Source organism: Vigna umbellata, chromosome 1 (genome assembly GCF_029865625.1).
Source record: "Vigna umbellata cultivar VRB3 chromosome 1, Vumbellata_1.0, whole genome shotgun sequence".
NCBI lineage: Eukaryota > Viridiplantae > Streptophyta > Magnoliopsida > Fabales > Fabaceae > Vigna > Vigna umbellata.
The window spans coordinates 14406946-14433084 of NC_142165.1; the positions used below are offsets into that span (position 1 = coordinate 14406946).

Here is a 26139-nt window from a genome sequence, read left to right on the forward strand (position 1 = left end):
AGCATTCTGTTAAGGCATATAATAACTGTTATATGCCTGTTTACTGACATGCCAAATGAAAACACATGTCTTTTTGTTGGGAAAATAAATAATTAATTGTTTTCTTAATTTTGAACTTATTAAAAAATAAATAATAATAATACTTTTGGAAAACTAAATAAAAAACTTAGGAAATTATGAAAATTGATATTAAATCTAATCATACTCTTGTTAGCAATCTTTTATAAATAATCAACAATCTTCATCGCGTGAAACAGAATACGTAAAAAAACAGAAATAACATGGTGAAAAAGATTGAATTTAAAAAAAAAAAAGTCTATATATCAGAATTATAATTTATCTAAAGGTATGTGGAGTGCGTCACAGCTATGTCCAAAAATTTGTTGTACAGGCCCATAAACAAACGAGAAAGACCAGTGAAGTTGTCGAGAAGTGGCTACAAGATTCTAACATTGACATACAAAATGTGAATCAGTTGTTGAAAGAAGCAAGAAGAAAAAATAGTTGCTGTTTTGGATACTGTCCAAATTGATTTGAAAGTATGCACCACTGGACCGCATTGCTAGTCTTTCTTCAAACACTTTTCATATCTCACAGAAGAATGTATGAATTTTGAAAGTAGAAAACATGTTTCTGATCAACTAATAGAAGCACTGAGAGATGATTGGGTTATACGGGATGGGGGTTGTGGTAAAACCACATTAGCAATGGAAGTTAAAAAGAAAGCAGAAACTGAGCATCTTTTTGACAAAGAAACTGAGCATCTTTTTGACGCGTTTAGCATAATTCTCATAGATGTTTTAACTTGAGAGTTGTTTAGTCGTCTTGATGTGTTAACTTAGGTTGTTCTATGTTGCATATATGCCTAAGAATTTTTCTATGATTTTTCTATGTTGCTAGATGATTGTGGATTTTGATCTTAAACTTAGGTTTTTGCTTATTCTATTATAGATATATCATCTTCATATTTTCATTTCGTTTAATATTATTTGGTTAAACTTCAAAACATATATAAGAGTGTTTAAACATATAAATTTTATAGACAATTTTGTCTTAACAAATAAATCATTTCAAACTGAAAATAAATTAAGAATAATTGGTACGAGATTATTTATAAGTGCAATAATCAGTATGAAGTTATTATATAGTATCTTATTATAACATAATAAACTAAGCGTAACCATTGTGAAGAAACAATCTTGAAACCTTAGGAGAAGTTATCTTATTTATCTTGCTTCCAATGTAAAGTAGTAGCTATCAAAATTTACTATCGATAATCAATTATAAAGATCATAATTAATGTGTAAACATTTAGTTTAACACCGTAAAAATATTTTCGGTTTGTGTGCCTTTAAGATATTTTGCTTGGATAAACTTAGACATTTTCATTTATTGTGACGTTTGTTCTTCCATGGTTACAAGTGAAGGAACTTTTCTGAGAATTCAAGTTGCCTTTCATTTGCAAAATTCGTGGATGCTGAACAATTTCCAGAAATTAATGGAGGATCACACAAGTTATTGCAAACACTTTAGGCATAACTTCAAACTAGGGATTGCCAAATTCTTCCTTTCATTCTTCAATAATGTCTACATAGAATCTCTGCTTTTTAACAGTTTCAATTTTAATACTTCAATAATTGATTTTTCTTTCCTTGCACTCAAAGAATATGAAACATTTTGGAAAAGAATAAAAGACCATCTATCTTCATTTTTTCTTCATTTGCATGTCCGTGTCCTATAATTGTTCTTCATTTCACCATAGCAACTCATATAGTACTCAACATTCGGATCATAAACTCACCAATCTTCACAAATATATAATTCAAATCTTCTGTATCGATCGACAATATTTTAAAGAGGTAAGGTTTCATATTTTTGCTCAAAATTCTTGTTGCAAATTTCTTTAGATCAGATATTCAATATTCCAAATCAATGACACTGTTTCTTATAGCAGACTTTGAAGTCTCTTTCTGATCAGTCACCCATTATTGTCCTTACATAGCATCAATATTCTAAACAAAGAGGTTGCTGATTAAGCTTTCTCATATTTTTTTTTTTAATTTCCTATTTGGTTTTAATCTTCCATCATTTCTCACCGCTCAAGGCTTGGTTACCCAAATTTATCCATTTTGTAAAGTCAAATTATCTTAAGATTTAAATATATAATGACAATTCAAATCTTAAATGGAAAATATTATGTTTTTATCATAGTCAATTAGATGACATTACTTCCTTAACTTTATATTTTTATTTAATAGATATTATATATAATTAAACTTAAAAATAATAAATGAATATAAATATATGTGATTAAGTTTAAAATAATCCATAATATTTTTTAATTAAAAATTAAGTATATTAATTATAAATAAATTGTATTTATATTTTGAAAAACAATATATTTTATTTTTTTAATCTCGTCGTTATGATTATTGTTTATAAAAAAAGGATTATAATAAATAAAGACTCATCCCATCACATATAGTATTTATCAAAATAGGTCTCGTTCCATCATTAAAACCAACAACATATTCAACTCACAATTTTTTAGCTGTCCAAGGCTCAATTTCCACATAAAATATAATTTTTACATCTAACTAGATTCTATTAAACTTAGAATTCCATATAAATCTTATTTTTATAAATTAGGTTGTATTTCATTACCCTAACTTCTATAGTTTTCCTCATTCTTTGTTTAGAGTTTACAAAACTTAAAATAAGGGAAATTAGTTTTATTTTACAATTTATTAATTTATTTGGTGTATATATGTAATATTTTGGATTTAATTTTTACATTGAATAATTGTTTCACATGACACATAAGAATTCATAATTTGGTGAAGCTTAAGAGATACTTTTAGTTCAAAACAAGTTTGAATATGAGTCAAAATGATATAGTAAGTTTGAGATTAAATATGTTGTTATTTTAGTTATATTGAGTTTAATGACTTTTGGTTTATTAAATTTTCACTCAAACAAGTCATTCTTGCCTAAGTAATACTTTTTTCATGAGATCTTATCTATGATATTTAATTATGTGCATATATATGTACTGTGGTGTGTAATTATTTGTAAGTGAAATGTGATAAAAACAAATTATCAAAATTTTATGATATAGTAGTTATCATTATATGTAATGTTAAGTATTATGAAATACATATTATTTGCTATGAATAAATATAATTATTGATTTATGAAGTATTATTTAGACATTTGTGATAGTCTTGATAATATAAATAAATTTATCTCATGGTAAAAAACGATGAAAATGTTTGCTATCGAACATATCTTATTTTACCCTTCATTATCTATTTCTTGTTTCTTAATTTTCACTAAATTCAACATTATCAACTGTTTCATTTTTAATACATTAATTTGATTTTTTTTTTCAATTTAATTTTCTTTCAATATTTTAAAGAGGTAAGGTTTCATATTTTTGCTCAAATCCTAGTTTCTTTAGTTCATATATTCAATGTTCTAAATCAATGATACTGTTTCTTGTAGCAGACTTTGAAGCTTCTTTCCGACCAAATCACCCATTATTTTACATTACATATAGCATCAATATTCTAAACAAAGAGGTACGTGATTACAGCTTTCTCATTTTTAAAATTTTAATTTTCCATCACCAGTCAAGGATTAGTTGCTCAAATGTATCCATTCTCTACAGTGAACTTATGTTAAGATTTAAGTATGTTATGAAAATTAAATCTAAATTTTAAAATTATATGTTTACATATCCTTAACTTTTTTTTTCTTATGTTTATAATTATATATATATATATATATATATATATATATTGTAAAAGTTAAATTTTAAAGAAAAGAAAACTTGAAGATATTTTTTGGTCGTGGTCAAAATTTAAATTTTTTATAATATCATTTATTTGAAACTTAAATATTTTAGAAGCAGTTTTTATTATTAGATAATTTATAAATGTGTAAATACAATAATAATATCATTAGATCTATATTAATAATCATTTTCATATTTTTATTTAAAATTAGTTACTTTAAAAGATATTTCAAAAAAATAATAAGTGAAAGTAATGACCTTATAAGTATGTCATTAAGTTTAAATTAATATATAATAATTTTTAATCAATAATTGAGGATATGAATTATAAATAAACTGTATTTATATTTTGATAAATAATATATTTTATTTTTTAATCCTATCGTTAAGATATTATTTATGAAAAAGATTGTAATAAATAAAGACTCATTCCATCACATACAGTATTTGTCAAGATAGGTTTGGTTCAATAATTAAAACCAACAACATATTCAACTCAGTTTGTTAGCCATCCTAGCCTCAGTTTCCACATAAAATCTGACTTTTTACATCTAATTATATCCCTTTAGGTTATATAAATCTTATTTTATTGAATTAGTTTATATTTCATTACCTTAACTTGTATAGTCTTCAAAGAATTGCTTCAAAACATAAAAAACAAAATTAGAAAAGTCATAACTATTTTTAAATTAGAATATTTATTTTTCATTTAACTTAAACTTTTTTGTTTTAAAAAAATTGTTCTTTAAAATTATGAAATGATGCTTATATTGGTTAGTTTTACGAATCATTTTGTGAAATTAGCCTGTTTTTTTACTAATAAAAATTTGTACTTATTGAGTTGGTTCTTAATTGGGTACAAAACTAATTATGTTTATTTATCTCTTATATCTGTACTATCAGGTTATTTAAGTTGAATCCAGTAGAGTGAACTGATGGACATTCTGAATGGATTTTTGTCTGATGTTTTAAAAGACGTGGCATGTGGGGCTATTAATCAATTACAATACTCCTTTTGCTTTAATAGTTTTGCTAAAGAGCTTCAAAAAGAAGAAGACAACTTGGTCGAAATGATAAAGAATGTAAAAGATCGTGTCAGACATGCTCGAAGGCAAACTTTAAAGCCTGCTGATATTATTGATAAATGGTTGAAGAATGCAAACATTGATTCAGAAGATGTGAATCGTTTGCTTAAAGAGACAAATGCCAAAAAGAGTTGTTTTTTTGGATACTGTCCAAATTGGATTTGGCGATACCGTTTAGGAAAAAAGTTGGCAATTAAAAAAGCAGACCTTCAAAAGATCATTCAAGAAGGTAAACAATATATACAACTTGAACGCACTGCCTCAATTCCTTCAAACATTGATGATATTCTCATAGAAAAATCTATGAATTTTGATAGTAGAAAATATGCTTCTGATCAACTTATGGAAGCACTGAAAGATGATGGGGTTACAATGATTGGGTTACACGGGATGGGGGGCTGTGGTAAAACCACATTAGCAATGGAAGTTAAGAAGATAGCACAAGCTGAGCACCTTTTTGACACAGTTATTTTTGTTCCTGTGTCTAGTACAGTAGAAGTTTCAAGGATTCAAGAAAAAATTGCAAGTTCATTAGAGTTTCCACTTCCAGGAAGCCAAGAAATGGAGAGAGCCCAACGCTTGTGCATGAGATTAACCCAGGAAACAAAATTTCTTATGATTCTGGATGATGTGTGGGAAAAACTTGATTTTGGTCGCATAGGGATTCCCCTCTCTGAATACCATAAAGGCCGCAAGATTCTCATTACCACTCGATCTGAAGAAGTTTGTACTTCAATGGATTGTCAGAAAAAGATTTATCTACCCATCTTAAGCGATGAAGAAGCATGGACTCTCTTCCAAGAGAAAGCACTTATGTCGAAAGACACTCCTGAAAACATAAAGCATTTGGCAAAATCAATATCAAATGAATGTAAAGGATTGCCTGTTGCCATTGTAGCTGTTGCTAGTAGCTTGAAGGGAAAACAAGAGGTCTTATGGCATGCTGCGTTGAATAAATTGAGAAGTTCTAAGCCGATCAATATCAGTAGGGGTTTGCCAAATCCCTATATGTGTCTAAAGTTGAGCTACGATAATCTAGATACTGAAGAAGCTAGATCACTTTTCCTATTGTGTTCTGTATTCCCCGAAGATTATGAGATTCCAGTAGAATGTTTAATAAGATGTGCAATAGGGTTAGGTATGGCTGGAGAAGTTGAAACATATGACGAGGCAAGGACTGAAGTGACTGCAACCAAATTTAAGCTTGTAAGTTCTTGTTTATTGTTGGAGGCGGATCATGAAGGTGTCAAAATGCATGACTTGGTTCGTGATGTAGCCCATTGGATAGCAAAGAATGAGAATAAGATCATCCAATGTGAACCGAAAAAGGATGTAACTTTGGAGCAAGGTTCAATAAGATATTTATGGTGCGAGAAGTTTCCAGATGATATGGATTGTTCCAATCTTGAGTTCTTAACTATAAAAACAAAATTGGAAGTATCCGATGGAATTTTTGAAAGAATGGGAAAACTTAGAGTTTTGATTATCACCAATAAAAACAACGATGAGTTGCAGTTGACAACAACGTCTTTCAAATCATTAACAAATCTCCATTGTCTGATCCTTCAATCCTGGAAATTGAGCGACATTTCATTTTTGAGAGATATGAAGAAACTGCAAAGTCTTTCGTTTTATCGTTGTTCATTTCCTTCGTTCCTTGACTTGCAAACTGATGTTGCACTCACAACACTTACAAACTTGAAGTTGTTAGAGTTTATTAGTTGTCACATTGAAAGCAATATTTTTGAAGAGATCAAAAGAATCCCATTTTTAGAAGAATTGTATATTTTTAAAGACTACTGGGATCATCCAAAGGAAGAAAGTGTTAAATTCTCTAACTCATTTAGTGTCCCCCAAAAGCTGCAAAGGTATGGAATTATATATAATGTTTCTACTTATATATTTCAAGAGTTTTTCTCTTGTGAGAGAACTTTAGGAATTAATTATTTTGACATATCAAATGAGGTTATTAAAGGTTTGGCCAAAAAAGCAAAAGAGCTATTTGTAAGAAATATTGAGGGAGGTGCAAAAAATATGATGCCTGATATATTTGAAATTGAAGAAGGTATGAATGAGTTGGAAGAACTCAAGATATATGATTGTGAAGAAATAGAGTGTTTGGTTGACACTAGCAATTATTTGAGTAAGATGGGAAATATTTTCTCCAAGTTACGTTATATGGAGATTAGGGACATGCAACATCTAAAAACTTTATGGCATGGTTGTCTACCTGCCAATGGGTCTTTTGAAAAATTAGAGAAGCATATAGTAGTTGATGATGACAAAACAAAGAAAAATGAAGATCAATTTACAATTGGGCATTTAATGCAACTCAAAATTTTCCAAAATCTTCAAGAAGTGAATATATTTGGATGTGGAGAATTAAAACATGTATTCTCAGCCAATATCACAGGAGGCCTAACTCAATTGAAAATACTTAAAATTAGACATTGCAATATGTTAGAACAAATAATTGAGAAAGTTCTTCCATCAGCACACCGCGAAGAAACAAATGAAATTGTAGAGGAAGACGTGCAGAGTAACTCCTCAGGTACCTTTTCCATATTACATATCTCATAAGAATCTTATTCTTTTCTTCAAATTCAATAAAAGTTTTGGTAATAGCTATTTATAATTTAATTTTATCAATTAATTCCCTGAATCTATTAACTAATTAAAACTGGCTCCATTCCTTAAGAATTCAATTTAGATTTTTGTTTGAAATTTATCGAATAAGTATGTTTCTTACCTTACAGTTATATTTTAATGTAGTCGTTTAGATAAATTTGTGGGATAAGTTTTGGGTTTTCTTCCATTAATATTATGAATACATTGTCGTATATGAAAAATATAAGAAAATTAATTGTTAAAACATTATATATGATATTTGTCACGTAGTAAGAGAAAAGGGAAATATATTAGAATTCGAATTTTAAATATTAATTTTCCATATAAAATTATAAACTATTTACTCAGTCGATCGCTTTGGTTAGAACATTTTCTCTTTTAATCTATCTATTTAAGAACATATCTTTCAGTTTATATATATTACCTTGATGAGTAAAATAAAATACAAATGATATCTTTACAGATTAAAAAATATACTATATTAGAATATAGGAAATTAAGATGGAACTATTGTAAATAGAGATTAAAAAAGTAATGAAATATGAAATTATTAAAAGAAAAAAGGATGGTGAAAATGTGCAGTGGTTTCATCGTTATTATTAGCTGATTATTTGATGTTTGGATTTGTGATATTAGTTGGTGGAGATCAATGTATTGAAAATAAGAAAGGAATTTTTAATTAACTAATATTTTTGTTATTTATAATTGTTTTTCAGGATCGTTTTCTCTGTCTAACCTTGAATTTCTTGAAATATATTCATGTTCTATGTTGAGTTCATTGTTTACAACATCTGTGGCTAAGACCTTGACTTCATTGGAAGAATTGGAAATATATGACTGTAATGGTTTGAAGCATATTGTAACTTCTGAAAGAGTGAAAAGAAAGAAAAACATGGTTGAAGATGAACATGAATTTAAAAGTCATCTTTCAATGTTCCCAAGTTTGAAAAGGGTAAGTATTTCGAAATGTAATTCGTTGCCAGATATATTCGCAACACCTGTCAATGGGTGTTTTGAAAAATCCAAAATTTTCCAAAATCTTCAAAAAGTGAAGGTATATATCTGTGGAGAATTAAAACATATATTCTCATCCAGTATTATAGGAGACCTGTCTCAATTGAAAATGCTTCAGATTCAATATTGTAATATGCTAGAACAAATAATTGAAGAAACAAATGAAATTGTTGAGGAAGATGATGAGCAGCATTTTGAATCTAACCAAGTCAAAGTTTCTCCTACAAGCATTTCAATTCCATCAGTATCTACTGTGAACAATAGCTCAGGTACCTTTCCCGTATTACATTATAAGCATCTTATGTTGTTTTGCAAATTCAATAAAATTTACGCTCAAATAATTAAATAAATCCATATGGAAACCACACGTTATGGATAAATATCTAATTCGTTTTTAACAAAAAATCATATTGTAAAATATTTTTATTAAGGTGAATATTTTCAAAAAATTACAAAATTATAGATTCGCGGATGTTTTAGTATTCAACAGTTTGAAGTCAATAAAAGGATAAAAGTTCATTTAACTGTAAGAAAAATGAAAAAGCAACTAAGTTATTTCCAAAAACCGTTCACAATAATTATTATTCCTCTTATTCTTAAATTATATTTTTTTCTTATATTTTTTTTCATAATTGCAATAATCTCCTTATTAGATATATAACTATGATATTTTAAAAAACTGACAATATAATATTTTTAAGAGTATTAATATGCTGACATCCATATTCTTTACACTCTCACTCAAAACTCAAATAAATTAATATTTTATTAAAATATAAAGTGTAATTAAAAAATAAATATGTAGAATGTATGTTATATATGAATTGCGGTGTAAAAAACTTTTTTTTCCTTAATAAATGAAAGGTTTATGTAGAATCCAGAAAACGTATATTATATATAAAAAAAATATAGTTTGACATGTATAAATTTTTAAACTCATTTAATATTATTTTTTTCTTTTCTTTACTTTACTTTAAATTTTTCTTTTAAAATATAAAAAATTATTTTTTATGATCATTTTATTTTTATAATATATATCACATAAATGTAAATACATATCACAAATATAAATATGTGTAACTCTATTATTATTTTGAAAAATAAAAATATAAGTATAATTTATTAAAAAAGTATAGTTAACATTAAATAGTTTAGTCTAGTTATTAAGTGAAAAAATTCCTACATGGAGAGGAGAAACTTTTTGTTAAAACAGAATACAAATATAATAAAACATGAAAAAGAAATCACTAAATTCAACTTTTGAAACCGTTTAATTTTTTGAAGTCATTCTTTCTATTAAACTCCAGAAATAACATATATATATATATATATAATCTTACGAATAAAATAAACCACAAATAGGATCTTTACATGTGAAAAAAGGTTCGAGATGGGAACTAAAATTAAGATGAAGTTTGTGTAAATATAGAGATTAAAAAAAGTAATTAAATCTGAAATTATTAAAAGAAAAAAGATGGTGAAAATGTGAAGTAGGCAAAATAAAATTGTATGGGATAATTATTTTTTATCATTATGAGTTGATTATTGGATGTTTGAGTTTGTGGTTTTAGTTCATCGAGATCAATGTATATTGAAAATAAGAATGGATTCTTAATTTATTAACATTTTTTTTTATAATTGATTTTCAGGATCGTTTTCTCTATCTAGCCTGACATATCTTATAATAGATTCATGTCCAATGTTGGACTCATTGTTTACGACGTCTGTAGCTAAGACCTTGACTTCATTAGAAGAATTAAGGATATTTGACTGTTATGGTTTGAAGCATATAGTAACTCCTGCAAGAGTCAAAAGAAATAAAAAGGAAAACATGGTTGAATATGAACATGAATTTAAAAGTCATCTTTCAATGTTCTCAAGTTTGAAAAGGGTAATTATTGAGGATTGTAATTCGTTGCAAGATATATTCGAAACGCCTTTTGTTGGAGGCGTGGTGAATATTCAAAACCATTTTCCCACCCAACAAACTCTAAGCATGAGCAATGCCAACAATGGAGATTGGATGATGGGACAACAAGTCAGTTTAAAGTTAGAAGATTTGAAGTTGAAAAATCTACCTGAAATGAGTCATATTTGGGTGGCTACTAATAACTCATTTACCCTCCAACATCTCAACTCATTAATAATACAAGAGTGTCAAAAATTAGAAGTACTATTTCCTCAGTCTATGTTGAGATCCCTACCAGAGTTAAATTATCTGGAAGTAAGTGAATGCAAGGAATTAAGACAGATAATTGAAGAGGATTTGGAGGATAAAAGGTTTATTCAACCATGCTTCCCCAAACTAGAATCATTGTTTATTAAACAATGCCATAAGATGAAATGTTTCACCTCTGTATTTGCATCCAATGATCTTTCCAACTTGAAGATTCTAATAATAAAGGAAGCCAATGAACTACAAGACTTTATTGCATGCGAATACGATGAGACAGGAAAGACCAAAGTTCAACTTCCACAACTGAAACTTATAATATTTATGCATCTTTTAAATTTTCAACAAGAGAGTATATTTTTAAATGTGAAGCATCGCATTATCCGCAATTGTCCAAAACTCTCTTTGACTTCAACAATTACTCCTCAGGAACTCCAACAAAATCTTCTTTTGGAAGGTAAATACTATGAATGGACATGTTGTTGCAAACATTACATATTACGATGGAAGTTTTATATATAAACGACTCATGGTGATTTCGCTAAATGTGTTCAATGTAGCTGTGAAATCTGAAATCTTCAGCCAACATCTTTATTTCCTTATAGAATTAGAGCACAACTACATTTCAAATAACTACCCTTAATAACCAAATGATTTATGTTTCTTTCTTCCACCTAAAGAAAATACGAACAAATTACATGTTTCATTCAAATTTTGAACCAAACACTTGTACAAATAATCACTTGTATTTATAATTGTCTGCATGTTATTTTCTTTTCCATTTAATTATTTTTAGTTGTGACGATATAATGATCATTCATGGAATGTTGAGGGTGCGTTGATTTCTGTGTTTGCTTTGTTTCATTGTTAAACGAAGTCCTTAACTATATGCTTGAACTACAGCTATGGACAATTCTAGAATTCCTCACTGGCAAATTTGGTCACTGGTGAATGAAATAGAGAAATTAGATGAAGTTTCTAGGAGCAACAATTCTACTGAGTTGCCTTCTTTACAGGTCAGAACCCGCCAACCTATTCAAGTTAACCAAGTGAAATTCAATATCATAATAATAATAATGACATTAAACTTTAGTATATACCACTAATTGCTTAACTAAAATTCGACAAATTTTACTGAGACTCAATTCATTATTTGAAAAACAGTCTTTTCATTTATAGCTATTATATTATTCTAAAAGAACTGACTTATTGAGATGCTCCTTTTCTATATACTTTATCGTTGATTAGATCAATGAAAAATCAGATAAGAGTGTCACTGAGAAAGATTATCGTTCAGAGGAAGTGGCTCCTGCAACTTCAATAAATGCAGAGGTGGATGGAAAATCTAATCGTGAAACATATTCCCAGGAAAGTAACGTTACACAAACTAAATATTCTCATTTTTTTTTAAAATTTACAAAAAATGAATGGTTGATAAATAATATATACTACAACAACTTAAGGAAATAAATTAGTCTGGAGGCTATCAATCACAAAAAGTAGTCCTAACTTTTTACGATCAATTGTTTTCGGCAGGATTTGGATCCTACGCCAAAAAACACTTCTCCCCTCCAAATGAACCGTGAAGATCCATCTATATCTCAAATTAAACCATTTTCTTCACAAGTCAATGATAACAATCAATCTATGTTGGAGAGCAAAGTTGAAATGGTAGGTCAACATAACAAAATTGAAACCAAAGCACAAGAGTCGGAAATAGAAGAGTTCCAAAAAATAGACAGAAAAAGTGAAATGACATCATGACCCAGAAGCTATGGAGCAAAACTTTCCAGACATTTCATCTCCAAACATGAATGAGGTATTTGCATATTTTCTTTTAATCTTCTGAAAATGATACATTATTCAACTACATGATGGAAGAAATTAAAACAACCACAACCAAACTTTACTTACTAATCAATCAACATAACTTTTGGCGTTGTAAAGCGTACTGATGAAATAGAGACAGACAACTTGGGAAAAACTACGACATCGGATAAACCTGCAATACCAACTTCTGTTTCAGAGGTAAGAAGTTCGTCTCAAACTTGTATGGTAACTCCTTTGCATAAAATACTTTTACTTGTAAATATGGTAACCGTTAAAATTGGTCAAATTATTGTGGTACCAACACATGATATACATTATGAAACAAATGTTTTTAAAAGTTATAACTTCAAATATACACAAACATTACTTTTCCATTGGTGATGAATAGAATATTGAGGAAATAGAAAGAGAAAGGAGCAGAGGTGGAGCTGCAACAGAGGGAGCTACAATTAAAACCTTGCCAATTGGTGGAGATAACATTAGCTTGGTTAGTGGTGTTACTATTCACAAGTCAAGCGGTGCAATACTTATACAAGATTCCCAGGTTATTAAACAAGATAGTGAGATGAATGAAGACCAGACAGAAATAGCACCATATCAAAATATCAAAATCCAAGAAGGGTTGAACTTGTTGGATAAAACAGAGGGAATAGGAATTGTTTCCAATAATGACGTTGTGGTTACTCCGGGTTATTGCTCTTTTCTTGTCTTCTTTCCATCTTATATATATATATATATGTCACCTACTCCTCAAACTTTTTACAACTTCTACAGATACTCGTACAAGATTGGAAAAGTATAAGCACTTTGTTGATCTCAATGATTCACAAATTTGTTTGCTAGTGGAGGCGATAGAAGCATACCCTCATCTTTGGAATGCTTGTGAGAAGTTCACTGATCGCTTTCGAGCTTGGATGTTGAAAACATTGGCAGATATGTTGTTGTTCCTTCGAAGTGAAAGTGTTGGTAGTATTAATCGTGAGAGAGAAAAGGAGTTCCTTAAACTGTGTGATGAAGCTGTTCAACTTGGATTTGAGAGGTCTTGGGTTGATGAAATGCGTCAACGTGTTTTGGGAAGGGATCCTAAGTTGGACCATGCAAAGGTGCGAATCAATGAGCTTCTTAAGAGACATGATCATTTAACTTGGGAACTAGACAACATAAAGAAAGAACTTAGGAGTCTTAATGACTTTCTTGATGCCCAAGCAAAATGTTTCGACTTTCTGTGATTTGAGATTTCTAGCCAAAACACTTTAGTTTTATCTGTTTTATGTTACTCCTTTGAATTAGATTTGGCATTATATGCAATTCTTTTAAGAATGAGTGTTATAGTTTCAGAATGTACTTTTATTTGCGACGAGAAGTTGTTTAAGTTTCTGAATATTTAAGAAGTACAATAAATCAATATTTGTACAAGATTTCATCATTATTATGTTTTGCAGTATTCAATGATAACAACTGTTTCGGTAGGGCCGGTTTAGTACTTTGAATTGCTTGTATCGTTTCCATTTTTTTCTCCATTCGGTCTTCAAGGTCTTTCCTAGCTCCAAAACTGCTTGGATGGTACTGCATAAGGTATTATAATGCTAAAGTCACTAACTGATCCGGAGAATATTAAATGATATATAATGCATGTGTCTAAACAATCATACCTTAGACCTTAATTAGCATTAGTATTGGTTGATTCGTGATTATCATTGACTAAGTGTTAGTCTAATCTTTATTCTGCAATCGGTTCGTCTGCCACTCAATCAAGTTGATCGATGAGAGTGATCAAGATCAACAAGAATAATCAATCATCGTGATCGGCCAATGTGATTGGTCAAGATGATTGGCTAAGGTGATCGACCATATTGATCGACAAGAATGGTCAGTCCAAGAGTGATCAACTCAAGCATGATTTGAAGGTGAAATACAAGAGTTTCAAAAAATAGACAAAAAAAGTGAAATGATTGAAGTAAATTTGCCCGTCATTTCTTCTCCAAACATGAGTGAGGTATTTATATATTTTATTTTAATCTTTTGAAAGATGATATATTAGTAAACTAAATACAGAGAAGGAAGAAAATGAAATAGCTGTAATGAAACTTAACTTGCTAATCAATCAAGATAACTTTTGGCATTGTGAAGAGTGGTAATGAAATGTAGGCAAACAGTATTGGAAAAATTCCAATATAAGAGAAACTTGTAATACCAACTTTTGTTTGAGGTGAGAACTCCTTCTCAATCTTGTATGGTAACTCCCTCGCATAAAACACATTTGCTTTTAAATTTAAAAATTACTAGGATTGTTGTAAGCAGATTTCCTGGTGTAAACACTAATTCTTGTTATGCTTATTCAATATTTCAAATAAAAAATGGTACACGAAGAATCAACAAATGATATTGGTTTTCCATACCAGAGAAACAATGATAACCACTAAATTTGCTCAAATTATTATTGTACCAACACATTATGTTTATTATGAAACAACTACTTTTCCACGCTATAACTTTAAGATACATGAACATTTCTTTTTCATTTGTGATGCACAGAATATTGAGGAACTAGGAAGACAAAGGACCAAAGATGGACCTCCATCTCTTAAGACAAAGAACTTCCTTAAACTATGTGATAAAGTTGTTCAACTTGGATTTGAGAGGTCATGATGAAATGCGTCTTAAGAGATATGATCATTTAACTCAGGAACTAAGCAATATAAAAAATGAACTTTGAAGTCTTAATGACTTTGTTAATGCCCAAACAAAATGTGTTGACTTTTTGTGATTTGGAAGTTGTAACAAAACACTTTGGTTTTATATGTAATTTTTGTTTCTCCATAAACATACATTTGGTCTTATTTTTTATTTTTCTAAGAATGCAATGTTTTTTGGAGGGCAAAGCAAGATGTTTAAGCTTATTATGTCGCATTTAACGTCAACATTATGTCGTTTTTTAAACTTTTTCAAGTATGGTTTGATATATATTCCCCCTTATATTTTATCTATTTGCTTGAAACTAGATACAGTTCAATTCTTTCTTTTAATTTATGAAGCATTAAACCAGGTCAATTCTTTAAATAACTTAACTTCGTTTTACCAAAAAAAACGTATATTTTGTTAAATTAATTATCATTAAACCAAAATATTTTTCCAGTTTAAGATCATTTTTAAGAGAAATCTCATCTTTAGACTCAGAAGACATGCCTAAACTGTAAGGCTTGAAGATAGACAATTGCAATGAGTCATCACAAATCAGTGAAGATAAGGAACGTGAAAAGTGTTCCAAACTGAGTTTGCTGTTGTTGGAAAAGTCGGTCTATAGTAGTATTTAGAGCTTCATGTCATGATCGACGTTAGATTGTCCACTCTGCCTATTAATAATTTAATACCAGAAACACAAAATCTCAAAAACAAAAGATGCTTTCATAAACTAGCCCACACCTTCTTTCACTATTAAAAAGTTTACCGGATCATCAAATCAGTGCATTAGCTCTACAAAATTTCGAATCATAAAGTTTACCTATCATTCATTTTCTGGATATGACACGAAATTATTACTCTTGACATGATACAAATAAGCAGCAAACTGATAATAAAGTTTCAAGAGGGGTTCTTAGGAGATGTGGTTGGCTTGGTAAACCAAGTGGTATAGAGAAACTGTTTATGAGCCCCAACGTGGTTGCAAACGAGACGAACCTTCTGCCTCTCTCTCATCCATCTCAGCATGATTTTCATGTGATTCTTGCTTGTCAAATCTTTCAATCCAACTTCCTAAAATCCAACATCTCAACATTATTTTCTTTCAATCAAGTTTATATCAAGTAAATTACAGTAACATCTCCAAAAGTTTCGACGCATAGCATGAAAATATCTTCTTTTGTCTATTCTTGCACAATCTTAATTATTCGAAAAACATCTTCCATCCATTATTTGTAGATTACACTAGTCATTAAATGTTTGAAAAACATTATACTGTATCTCGGAAAACTTAACAAAAAAACTTAATTATACTTCTGGTCCTGAGTTGTTGCAATTGCACAATTTTAGAACCAAAAGATTATCAAATCTCAAGTTATCGCAAATGTGCAACCTCTTTCATGTTCTAATGGTGTCAACGGAGTATCTAAATATTGCAATTGCAATTGCAATTGTGTCCATCGAATCCCAAACATTGTAATGGTAAGATTTTAGTTCTTCGATCAAATGTTACTTGTCGAAATAACATACAACAACTAGCTTAAATCACACAAAAGTGAAATTCAGTATTCAAAAAGTCATGTCTAATAGGATAATAAAAATGAACTTGAGGAAGGTGAAAGAGAAACCAAGGTACCTTGACGCGTTCCCAGGTGTTAGCAACGGTGATGGGACCATGCTCCTTGATGATATCGAATAGGGTTCTGGTGATCGTTTGCCTCTGCTCCGGCGGCGTTTTAACTGCCACGGGTCCCATCTTTGGCTTCGGCTTCTTCGCCAAAAATCTAATGGCCGTCCCAAACATTGCCTTCTTCAGTCCCAAACTCTATTCTGTAAAAGCAAACACAAAATATTTATGAATCAATCAACAAATCTTCCAATAATTACATCATTATACAACTCTGTTTCCATGAAAATGCGATCATAGCATAGCAAGATTTCGAAACTATACAATGCTACGAAATCAAGATTTCGAAACGATACAATGCAAAGCTCGCTGTTGTCGTCGTCCACTGAGAGAAAAGAAAGAAAGACAGTGCAATCAATTTAGGGTGAACTGAATACTGAGCAAACATGCTGTGGGTGGAGACTTCAATTATGGGCCGCCTCTGTATGGGCCTACAAAATTGTGGATTTTGTTATTAGGCTGAACCATAATAAGGGAATAAGTGAAAGGCTTTTTCTTTCTGCACTTCTATAGTTTTTATATGTACTCTATAACGTTTAAAATGACATTTTACCTTAAAATAAGGGTGACTACTAGATTACTTTCTTCTTCTTATTTTTAATTTTTAGAAGAAAAAAAATTCAAAACAACATTTTTGAAATGATATTTCTGGAACAAGTTTTTTAAAATTCATGAAATACATTTTAAAATAAACTATGTGATGCAGTAAAGAAAATTATAATTTCGCGATATTCAACTCCACTGTTTATAAATTATATTTTAAGTTAATTTTATTTTTAATATGATATTTTTTATTAAAATCTAATAATAAATTATATATATTTATAATTTATTCTAAAAAATAATTATTAAAATCACATGTGTAATTTTTGTATTACAGATTCAATACATTTGTTTTATTTATCTAAAATTAAAATAATAATTTTTTAAAATATTGATACAGTATTTTTCTAATTACAATTCTTATATTTTTAAAAATTAAAGACAAATATATTTAATGGAACAAAATTACGGGAATTTAATTTATATATATGATTATTTACACGGACCTGTATTAAGATCTGATTATTTTATGCATTATCCTTTTCCGTAAGATGTAATACGAAATATTTTTTTATTGTGATGTATACAAATATTTTGGTTGTTATTGTTGGTAAGAGTTTTTTTTTATGATGATCGAAACGGTAAAAAAAGAATAAGAATAAAAAGTGTTAAATGGATTATTCCATAGAGTAGAGTTAATATTTAAGATGAAAAATTTTAAATTATATTAGAGGAAAATTTTAAATTAGTTCGTGAAGAAACTAGTTTTGTTTTATAAAAAAATAATATTTATTTTGTTTATAATTCTTTTAAAAAAATCCAAATATAGTCTGATTTCAATAAATCTCATTTTTAATATAGAGATGAAACTTTGATAATAGTTTTGCTGATTTTCTAAAGAGATTCAAGACACACATAAGTCTTCATAATGGAGAGATATTGTCTCCTCTAGACCAAACCTTCATAGTTTTATTTTTTGTGTCCAAAACGCCTTTTATTAATGAAGTACATAAACTCATGTTTATCTCTTATCTAATTTAGGATTTTTCTTTGCTAACAATCCTCCCCTCAAACAAATGACTATGGTTATCTATTTCTTCTACCGCGGAAGTTTTTTTTATTCACGAGTACACCATAGTTTGCAGACTCATGGTTATACCATTGAGCATCGTTTGTTCTCCACCTTCCATTCCCTACTTCATTTGGTTGTCTATTATTGACCGTTCCAAGGCTTCGCCTTTGCCATAGAGGGACGTGCTCATTTGAGTTTGGTCACCATAATTGAATCATTGACTCTGATACCAATTGTAGGGAGATTCAACACACACATAGGTATCACAATGGTAATATATTGTTTGCTCTCGTCAAGTCCTCGCGAATTTGCTTTTGATACCACTCTAAAAGACATTTTACCAATGAAATCATGTTCATTTCTTGTTTTATTGTTAGATAAGTTTTTATTTTCTCCAAGTAAAAAGGAGTATGGTTGAGATAGTGGTGGTTATCTTTCCTATATTATTCAATCAGTTTTTGTAAATCAATTTTTTGTACGCTTATTTAAATGACTTATTGTTTAATCAACAACATAACAAGAGAATTCCTCCAAATTATTCTCTGTCTTTGATAAAGTTTTTGCCAGCCACATCACACTCCACATGAAAAGTTTGAGAAAAATATGGTAAAACTAAGATTACAGCGGTTGTCAGAGTTGTCTTTAAGATCTTCATAACTTATAAACTTTGGTTGGTCCATGCAAATTTCCATTTTCTCAATAAGTTGTTAGAGGTATTGTAATCTTTCCATAATTCTTAATGAAGCGTTTATCCTGTAAGGCCTAGGAAGTCCCTAAGAGCCTTAATAGTCCACTAGATAGGCCAATTCTGAACAACCACCATCTTCTCTAGATCCATTTCCACCCTTGACTGGAAATAACATGTCCTAAATACCGGATTTGCATCTTTCCAAATTCACACTTCTTTCTATTGATATAAAATTGTTGTTGCCATAGGGTACCAAGGAATTGTTGGAGATGTTGTGTGTTCCGCCCAAGATGCACTATAAACTAGTATATTATCAAAGAAAACAAGCACACACTTCCTTAAAAACCTCTTAAGAATGGTGTCCATAACACTTTGAAACGTGATAGGGGCATTAGACAACCCAAAAGACATCACCAAAAGTTCATAATGTCCTTAGTGTGTGCACAAAATCGTTTTAGGAATATCTCCCTCAAAAGTCAGTTGGGTGGTAGCCACTGTGGTGCACTGAAAATTCCCTCAAAAGTTCTCAAAATCTCTTCCGGCTTTGTGCTAATTGGTTTAGTATATCAGACCCTCCCTCCAATTCAGCACTTTCCATATCTCATACCAATGTTACCAATTCAATCTTCGGTTCTTTTAATAACGTTGTGGTGTGACAACCCTTTTTGCTAAGGAGGGTTCCCTTTTATTAGTACTTTTCTTCTTCCTTGAATGAAACTCATCATTAAATCCCATCAATTGTTCTTCTATCAAGTTTGTTGCTTGTCCGACTAACATCTAAACTCTTGTATATATTCCTCTAGTTCACCTTTCTCAAATTTTCAAATACCGAACATCTATTCTTCCTCCAAACCTTCTTATTAATGCTTTTGTCAATTCGTCTGAGGAAGAATTTTTGGTTAGTCTCAACAACCACCATCTTAGACACAAAGAGATGATGACCCTAAAAGCATCATTAGAAAAAAAAATTACATTTAGATGTGACTAAATATGTTCGAAGATAAAATGTTAATTAATTTTGAAATCTATTAAAGGTAAAATAAGTTTATTAGGAAAGAGAAAAAATTAAAAAAAATATTAAGATTAATTATGAAATTTTTGCAAAAAAAAAAGGAGATATATGAAAAAAAATAATTGCAGGTATAGGGAGAAATCTCCGTTGTAAAACATTAGATTGACTATGAATTCTTTTATATTGATGCATCTTTATCTTAATTTCAATGATTTTTTTTCGTTAATTAATAACTATTTAACTCAAGTTAATATGTTATTCAACGCGAGTTATGTCAAAATTAATTAACGTTCTGTTGATTACCTCCATGATAGAATAGAAAATAAATCAAGAACATGAATTGACGAGTTATTCGATGATTTTATTGAATTTAACTATTTCTCTAACTGAATAGTTTTTTTCTTTAAAATTATTCTGAATTTTTTAGAGTTAGTAAATGACAGCGAAATATATATTTACGAAGTTTGTCATAAAATAACACTTAATCAATTGCAAAGACTTATTAGGAAATTTTATAATTAAAAGTTATTTAGGCGGTTAAACATCAAAATCATGATTGATTTGGCAATAAAATTACATGATTTATCAATAATGTTGCTCAAAATCTGAAGCAAATACAATTATTTATTTGAGTGGCAAGTGGCAAAGCTGGCGCGTGGCCTATGATGCAGAGGAGTCGCGTGGTGAGTGGCAGATGCGTTAACACGAAGCATGAGCTGAAGAAAAAAGACTTCTCCCTCTTTCCTCTGTTCTCTCTCTGACTTCCCACACCACACCACTCACTTTCTCTCTCCTTCTCTCCATGTCTTCTTTCTTACATCAAACGTAGATTTTCTTTTTTCTTTTTTAATCTTTACCCGAGTTTTACTCTCGCAAACTGGTAAGCAGCATATTTGGTCTATATTATTTATTTATTTTGGATTTCTCCTTTAATTCCATGAATGGCCCTTGAGATCTTGCAATTGGAGCTTCCATTTTAGCTGCTTGTCCAATATTCTTATTGTCAGATCGACCCCTTTTCGGTTACTTAACTGGGGAAAGTTACTTATGAATTTTCTCCACTAAAAATGTTTTTTTTCTTTTGGTGGAGGGTTTTGATTAGCTGTTTGACCTCTGTTCAGGTTTATTTGGGGAAGTTTGATTTGGGAAATGAACAAAGGACAGTCACCGGAGCCTCTTGATTTCTTCATCTGGACTGTTGAGGTTAATCATTTATCTCCCTTACTCAATCGATGTACTTATTTTCATGTATTATTTACTTTCTAATATAAGAAACTATTCCTTGTGATCTCCTTTATGTGATTTGCTCTTTTAACATGTAATTAGGTTTCTTGTCACAGTTAGTTTAACTATTGTTTGGGTTGATAACTTCAACTTTCTCTGTGGTAGTCTGTTTTGTGATGCTCATTTGTAGCAAGTAAAAGTGGAGATTTAACTTTGTTCTTATGTGTCGAAAAATTTGAACATAGTGTTGTCTGATCAAGTTGGAAATTTGGTGGATGATGTTCAAGTCCTTCTCAGTTTGGAAATAGTTGGCTAATCAAGCTTTTGTGTGCATTATTTCGTTTAATTCTGAATCTCATCTTCTTCCTATTCTTGTCACAAGTTATCTGGTATTTATACAGAGTCTTCAATTCTTGCCAGATAATTTTGTTCAACTCTTCAGTTTGACATTCGCAGTTTCTAAGATCATTACAAAAGTGAGGGGTTTAATATTCTATCGAGAAAATAATATATTACATTGAATGCTTGGTTACCCTTTTTTTGCAGCACACCGTAGGTGTAAATCTTCGTTTGATGAGTTCCTGCAAAGCTATATTCTTCTTTCCATGGTCATTGGATTTTTGGACTCTGCTGTTGTAACTATGTTTCGGAAACATAGCATCTGAAACTAGATTGAAACTTTATTATTTATCTTGATTATGCCCTTAGTCCATGTTCCTCTTTCAGTGGTTTATCCTTGTTGTCAGTTACTCCGTTAAGTATGTTTTTAAGCCCATATATCTGAAGTGTAAACACTATAGATAACAGGGTATCAGCTCGTAGTTCTCCTTTGATGTGTTTATGAAGGTCCCAAGATTGCAGTATTATTTTACTCATGTATTGTGTATGTTTCTAGTTATGTGTTGTCAAGTGTTTAGCAGATGCTTATTCAGCACTGTTTTACAGGTCTAGACTCTTTAATGTAATTGATGCACAGTTAATATCTGATATTATCTAGCCTGGAATGCTTCCACATATTTTCTTTTAATTCATTTGTGTTGCTAACTGCATTATGAATAGCTCAAATTACATAAGAGTTACGTTGAGAACGATCTAAGCTTGGTGAATATAAAATCCGGGTGCTGTTATACAAGCATATCATACATATAGTGCATCTCCATAGCAGAGTCCAAAATGTAACCGATCATTTGAACTAACATCTGAATTCGTGCTATCTCGTGTGTTTTACCAGGATGTTGGCTTGTGGTTGGAGACTATAAATCTTGGTAGTTACCGCCAAATTTTTAAAGAAAATGGTGTTAATGGAGAATACCTGGAGGGCATGTCCATGTTTACGACTGAACAGATCCTACGTTTTATAAGACGTTGCCACATGAAGTGGGGAGACTTCATCACATTGTGCAAAGAATTGAGACGGATTAAAGGTTCTCTCTCTTTCTCTCTCTTCTCCCCTTTTAAACAGTAAACAGACAAACACTTGCCAATAAACTTTCATTGAACATTTTCATTTTTACCTATCTGTTTTGTGCTCCTCCCCTGGTAAGGCATGATCATTGATGTTGTCACAATCATTTTCCGCTATTTGAACAATCTATAAGGAAACATGGATATACTAGAAGAATGATTAAAGTAGGGGTCTAATATTGCTGTATTAGTGTGAGATATATCTAGAATTTTGATAACTTGTCTATTAGTTATTGGTACTGCTGTCATTTCGTCACAAACATCAACCATTAAAGGGTCTCGTCATAGCACATAATTCTCTATTTTGTGCAGCATCAAGACAAGCTGTGAATTACATTTTCTAAAAAGTTCTCCTTCCTTATATATATGGTTTTTTAAACTCTAAAATCATTTGTGATTTTCCAATTTGTTTTCACATTTTTCTTTCAAATTAGTGTTCCTGTTAAACATTTTTCTTTACCAAGTGAAAAATATAAATAGTTGTGCAGTATTTCTTTCTTATTTGGCTCCTGTATATATCATGAGTTTCTTCTCATTTAGTTCCTCTAAATATAAAGATTTTTCTACCTGGTCTCTGGTGTAGAGAGATCAAATGAAATTTTTGTAACATTTAAGAATGATCAAATGGGAAAAAAAAAAGAGTTAAATTATATGCATGGAAAGCTTTTCACACGTATCTAATAGGAATTTATCCTATGATCACGTCATTCTATTCATTAATATGGTGTTATGACATGCTAAATTCCTACTGAATGCTTATGCTAAAAAATTTACACTAAAAATACAGTTAAACACCAAAAATCAAACATAAGACTATCAGAGGAATCATTTCGGTAACAAAACATGGCTGAATCAAATATGAAATTAGTGATTTTTTAAAGGACCAAATGATATTATTATACAGGATGAAGTCATCCAGAACATGATTGTCAAGACGTCCATTCCTAAACATGTGACATGTTTATATATAAGGAGACATGAAATGTACATATGCCTGTTGTGTTTGTTGTGTTGTGACTTTTCTTGCAAGATGATATATTCCTGTGTGATAACACTAAAAGAGAGAAGTGGGTGTTTACCCCAGTAAAGTTGAAGAAAATGGCTTTATCTGTTACCTGCTCCTAACCTTTGAAAGGCCATGTTGGTGTCTGTAGTGGCTTGTCTGAAAGGGGAGCAGAAGGTGCGGCGGCCATGGTGGGCACCGGCATGCCTATCCACAGTGTTCTTAAAGGTTGCAAAATCCAACAGACAATCAAGAGTTGTTTCCTTGAAGCTGGAACCATGATACAAAAAATCTCTCCAACTGTACCAGTGTACGTATAGCAAATTTCTTTTTGCCTAGAAAACAAAAGATAGGAAAGAACTTTTTCTAGCCCTTTTTTTTATATATATATATATTTTTGTTTTCTTTGGATTCCAAAACCTGGTTGTTTTTTCTCCTCTGGAGAACTGTTATGTTGTAGAAGATCCTTGTGCACTAATTTCCAGTGCTGTGTAATTATGTATTCTATTATATGTGAACGAAAATACTATATATGCCGTTTCTCTTCATTTTCTAATACCCCATATTTGTACGTCTTCATTTCTCTGTATCAGTAGTAGTTTCTTTATACCAGTTAAATGATTGATATTTTCATTTCAAGAGAATTTTAAATTCAAATCGTGTCACTGTCAAAACTAAAGTAAAATAGTGTTAACTTGATATAATTTCAATTTAAAATACACTGAACTGAAGTTATCGATACTATTTTTTGTAACGAAGTTGTATCACTTACCTACTTTTGTAATTTTTTTATATTTTTGTAATGAAGTTGTATCACTTGCCTATTTTTGTAAATTTTTTAAATCTGATTATTTTGATAATTTTGAAAAAACAATATTTGAAATCTGTTCATTTTAATAATTTTGAAAAAAAAAATTGTACATTTTAATGGTTTAGCCATCACTTTTTACTATCTACTTTTCATTTTTGCCATCACTTTTTACTAAGCACTTTTCATAAATTTGTCACCTTGAGAATGAAATAGTGCACATTGTGCTATGATGTCTAAGTATTCATCTCTCATTTCTGACTTGCAACCGAAAGTAAACGAAATTTGCTTCCTTTATCTAGTTCAACTGTTTTCATTCACTAGGGTTATACAAAGTGGTTTTTGCGTTGAATGGATATATTTATTAATAATATTTTTTAATAATTATTAATAATATTTTCTAATAATTGTTTTAAGGGTAATGAATGACAGATGAAAAATGATTAGGATGTTTAATAAAAAAATATTGTAACTATTAAAAACATAAGAGAGTATTTTTTTTCTTCTTAAAATTGCATTATTTTGATTTAAAATAAAATAAAGTAAAGAATTTGAACCTAGTGTATAGTTTTGTTCTCATCTTCATGTTTTTTCTTCTTCTCCATGTCGTTTTGTTTCTCTACCTCTTTCCATGGTCTTTTTTATCCTCTTCCTCATGCATAATGATTTTTTTTTTCCTACTTTTCTTCCTTATCTCGTGTTCCACTTTTTTTTTCATTAATCTTTTTCTATCTTTCTTTTTATTGATATTAATGTAAAATGTGATAATATTTATATTTTAATTATTAAATATTATTTTATATCGTTTTTGTGGTTAACTTTTTAAAATTAGCCAATATTTTTGTTAAATTTGAATATTAATATTTCGTTTTTAAATATATATTTAATTTTTTTATATAATTAAGTTGCTACAAAAACTAGCAATTTAAAATTTTAAAACTAACGGGCACAATTTAAATTAAACAAATCAAATCCAATCATTTTAAAAAATTGAGTACCTTAATGAATTTTACTCCTAATTTTGTATATTTTAATAAATTTGACAATTGACACCATAAAATAGTTTTACATTTGACGCTTAAAATTAGTTTTCAATATGAATGCGTATTTTTTTTCTTTAAATTTTAACTTAACCCGTAAAAAAAAATAACGATTTTTATATAAAAAATAATACCGGTATTTCTTTCCAGTCATTTATGCACATTTGTCTACCAAAACCAAAGAAAGTGAAAGTTTTAAAAGTAAAACAAGCAAATTTATTCATTAAATCTTTCAAAACCAATTAAAATCTAGTAGTTTGTCTCTGTCTATTATATAAACCTTTTAAATAGATAATAATAATAATAATAATTTTAATTTGGATGTTACGAACACTAAAGTTTGTTTGTATGAATCAAAATATTTAAAGATATGTTTGGCCTTTCATTGCAAGT

At 29.7% G+C, this 26139-nt stretch overlaps 3 protein-coding genes across 4 annotated transcripts; 2 read left to right on the top strand and 1 right to left on the bottom strand.

The window, feature by feature from the left end:
• The first annotated feature begins 4720 nt into the window (after positions 1–4720).
• On the top strand, positions 4721–13876 carry LOC148204747 (uncharacterized). Its single transcript, XM_088116742.1, is given in 10 exon segments — positions 4721–7432; positions 8226–8368; positions 8642–8792; positions 10173–11153; positions 11600–11712; positions 11945–12073; positions 12233–12367; positions 12644–12724; positions 12915–13259; positions 13261–13876. Coding segments are annotated over 10 exon segments (5274 nt in total). The 5' UTR covers positions 4721–4731; the 3' UTR covers positions 13756–13876.
• Positions 13877–15912: 2036 nt separating this feature from the next.
• LOC148204748 (uncharacterized) lies at positions 15913–17301 on the bottom strand. 2 transcript variants are annotated; one of them, XM_088104254.1, is made up of 3 exons: positions 17189–17301; positions 16842–17035; positions 15913–16279 (listed from the first exon to the last, which is right to left on the bottom strand). In XM_088104254.1, the coding sequence occupies exons 2-3, from the start codon at positions 17007–17009 to the stop codon at positions 16109–16111; spliced, it is 339 nt and encodes a 112-aa protein (XP_087960380.1). In that variant the 5' UTR covers positions 17010–17035; positions 17189–17301; the 3' UTR covers positions 15913–16108. The 2 variants fall into 2 exon arrangements, with proteins under 2 accessions (XP_087960380.1, XP_087960376.1); XM_088104250.1 differs by having other exon boundaries at positions 17157–17271.
• A 3628-nt stretch (positions 17302–20929) lies between these two features.
• Positions 20930–24456, top strand: LOC124836491 (Sterile alpha motif (SAM) domain-containing protein). The gene is made up of 4 exons (XM_047311657.2): positions 20930–21087; positions 21329–21410; positions 22663–22855; positions 24050–24456. The coding sequence occupies exons 2-4, from the start codon at positions 21357–21359 to the stop codon at positions 24178–24180; spliced, it is 378 nt and encodes a 125-aa protein (XP_047167613.1). The 5' UTR covers positions 20930–21087; positions 21329–21356; the 3' UTR covers positions 24181–24456.
• Positions 24457–26139: the final 1683 nt, after the last annotated feature.

Coding starts and splice junctions, on each gene's coding strand:
- LOC148204748 (XM_088104254.1), bottom strand. CDS start 17,009: ATGTTTGGGACGGCCATTAGATTTTTGGCGAAGAAGCCGAAGCCAAAG. Junction 16,280..16,841: donor ACACCTGGGAACGCGTCAAG/GTACCTTGGTTT, acceptor GTTGGATTTTAG/GAAGTTGGATTGAAAGATTT.
- LOC124836491 (XM_047311657.2), top strand. CDS start 21,357: ATGAACAAAGGACAGTCACCGGAGCCTCTTGATTTCTTCATCTGGACT. Junction 21,411..22,662: donor TCTTCATCTGGACTGTTGAG/GTTAATCATTTA, acceptor GTGTTTTACCAG/GATGTTGGCTTGTGGTTGGA. Junction 22,856..24,049: donor AGAATTGAGACGGATTAAAG/GTTCTCTCTCTT, acceptor TGGTGTCTGTAG/TGGCTTGTCTGAAAGGGGAG.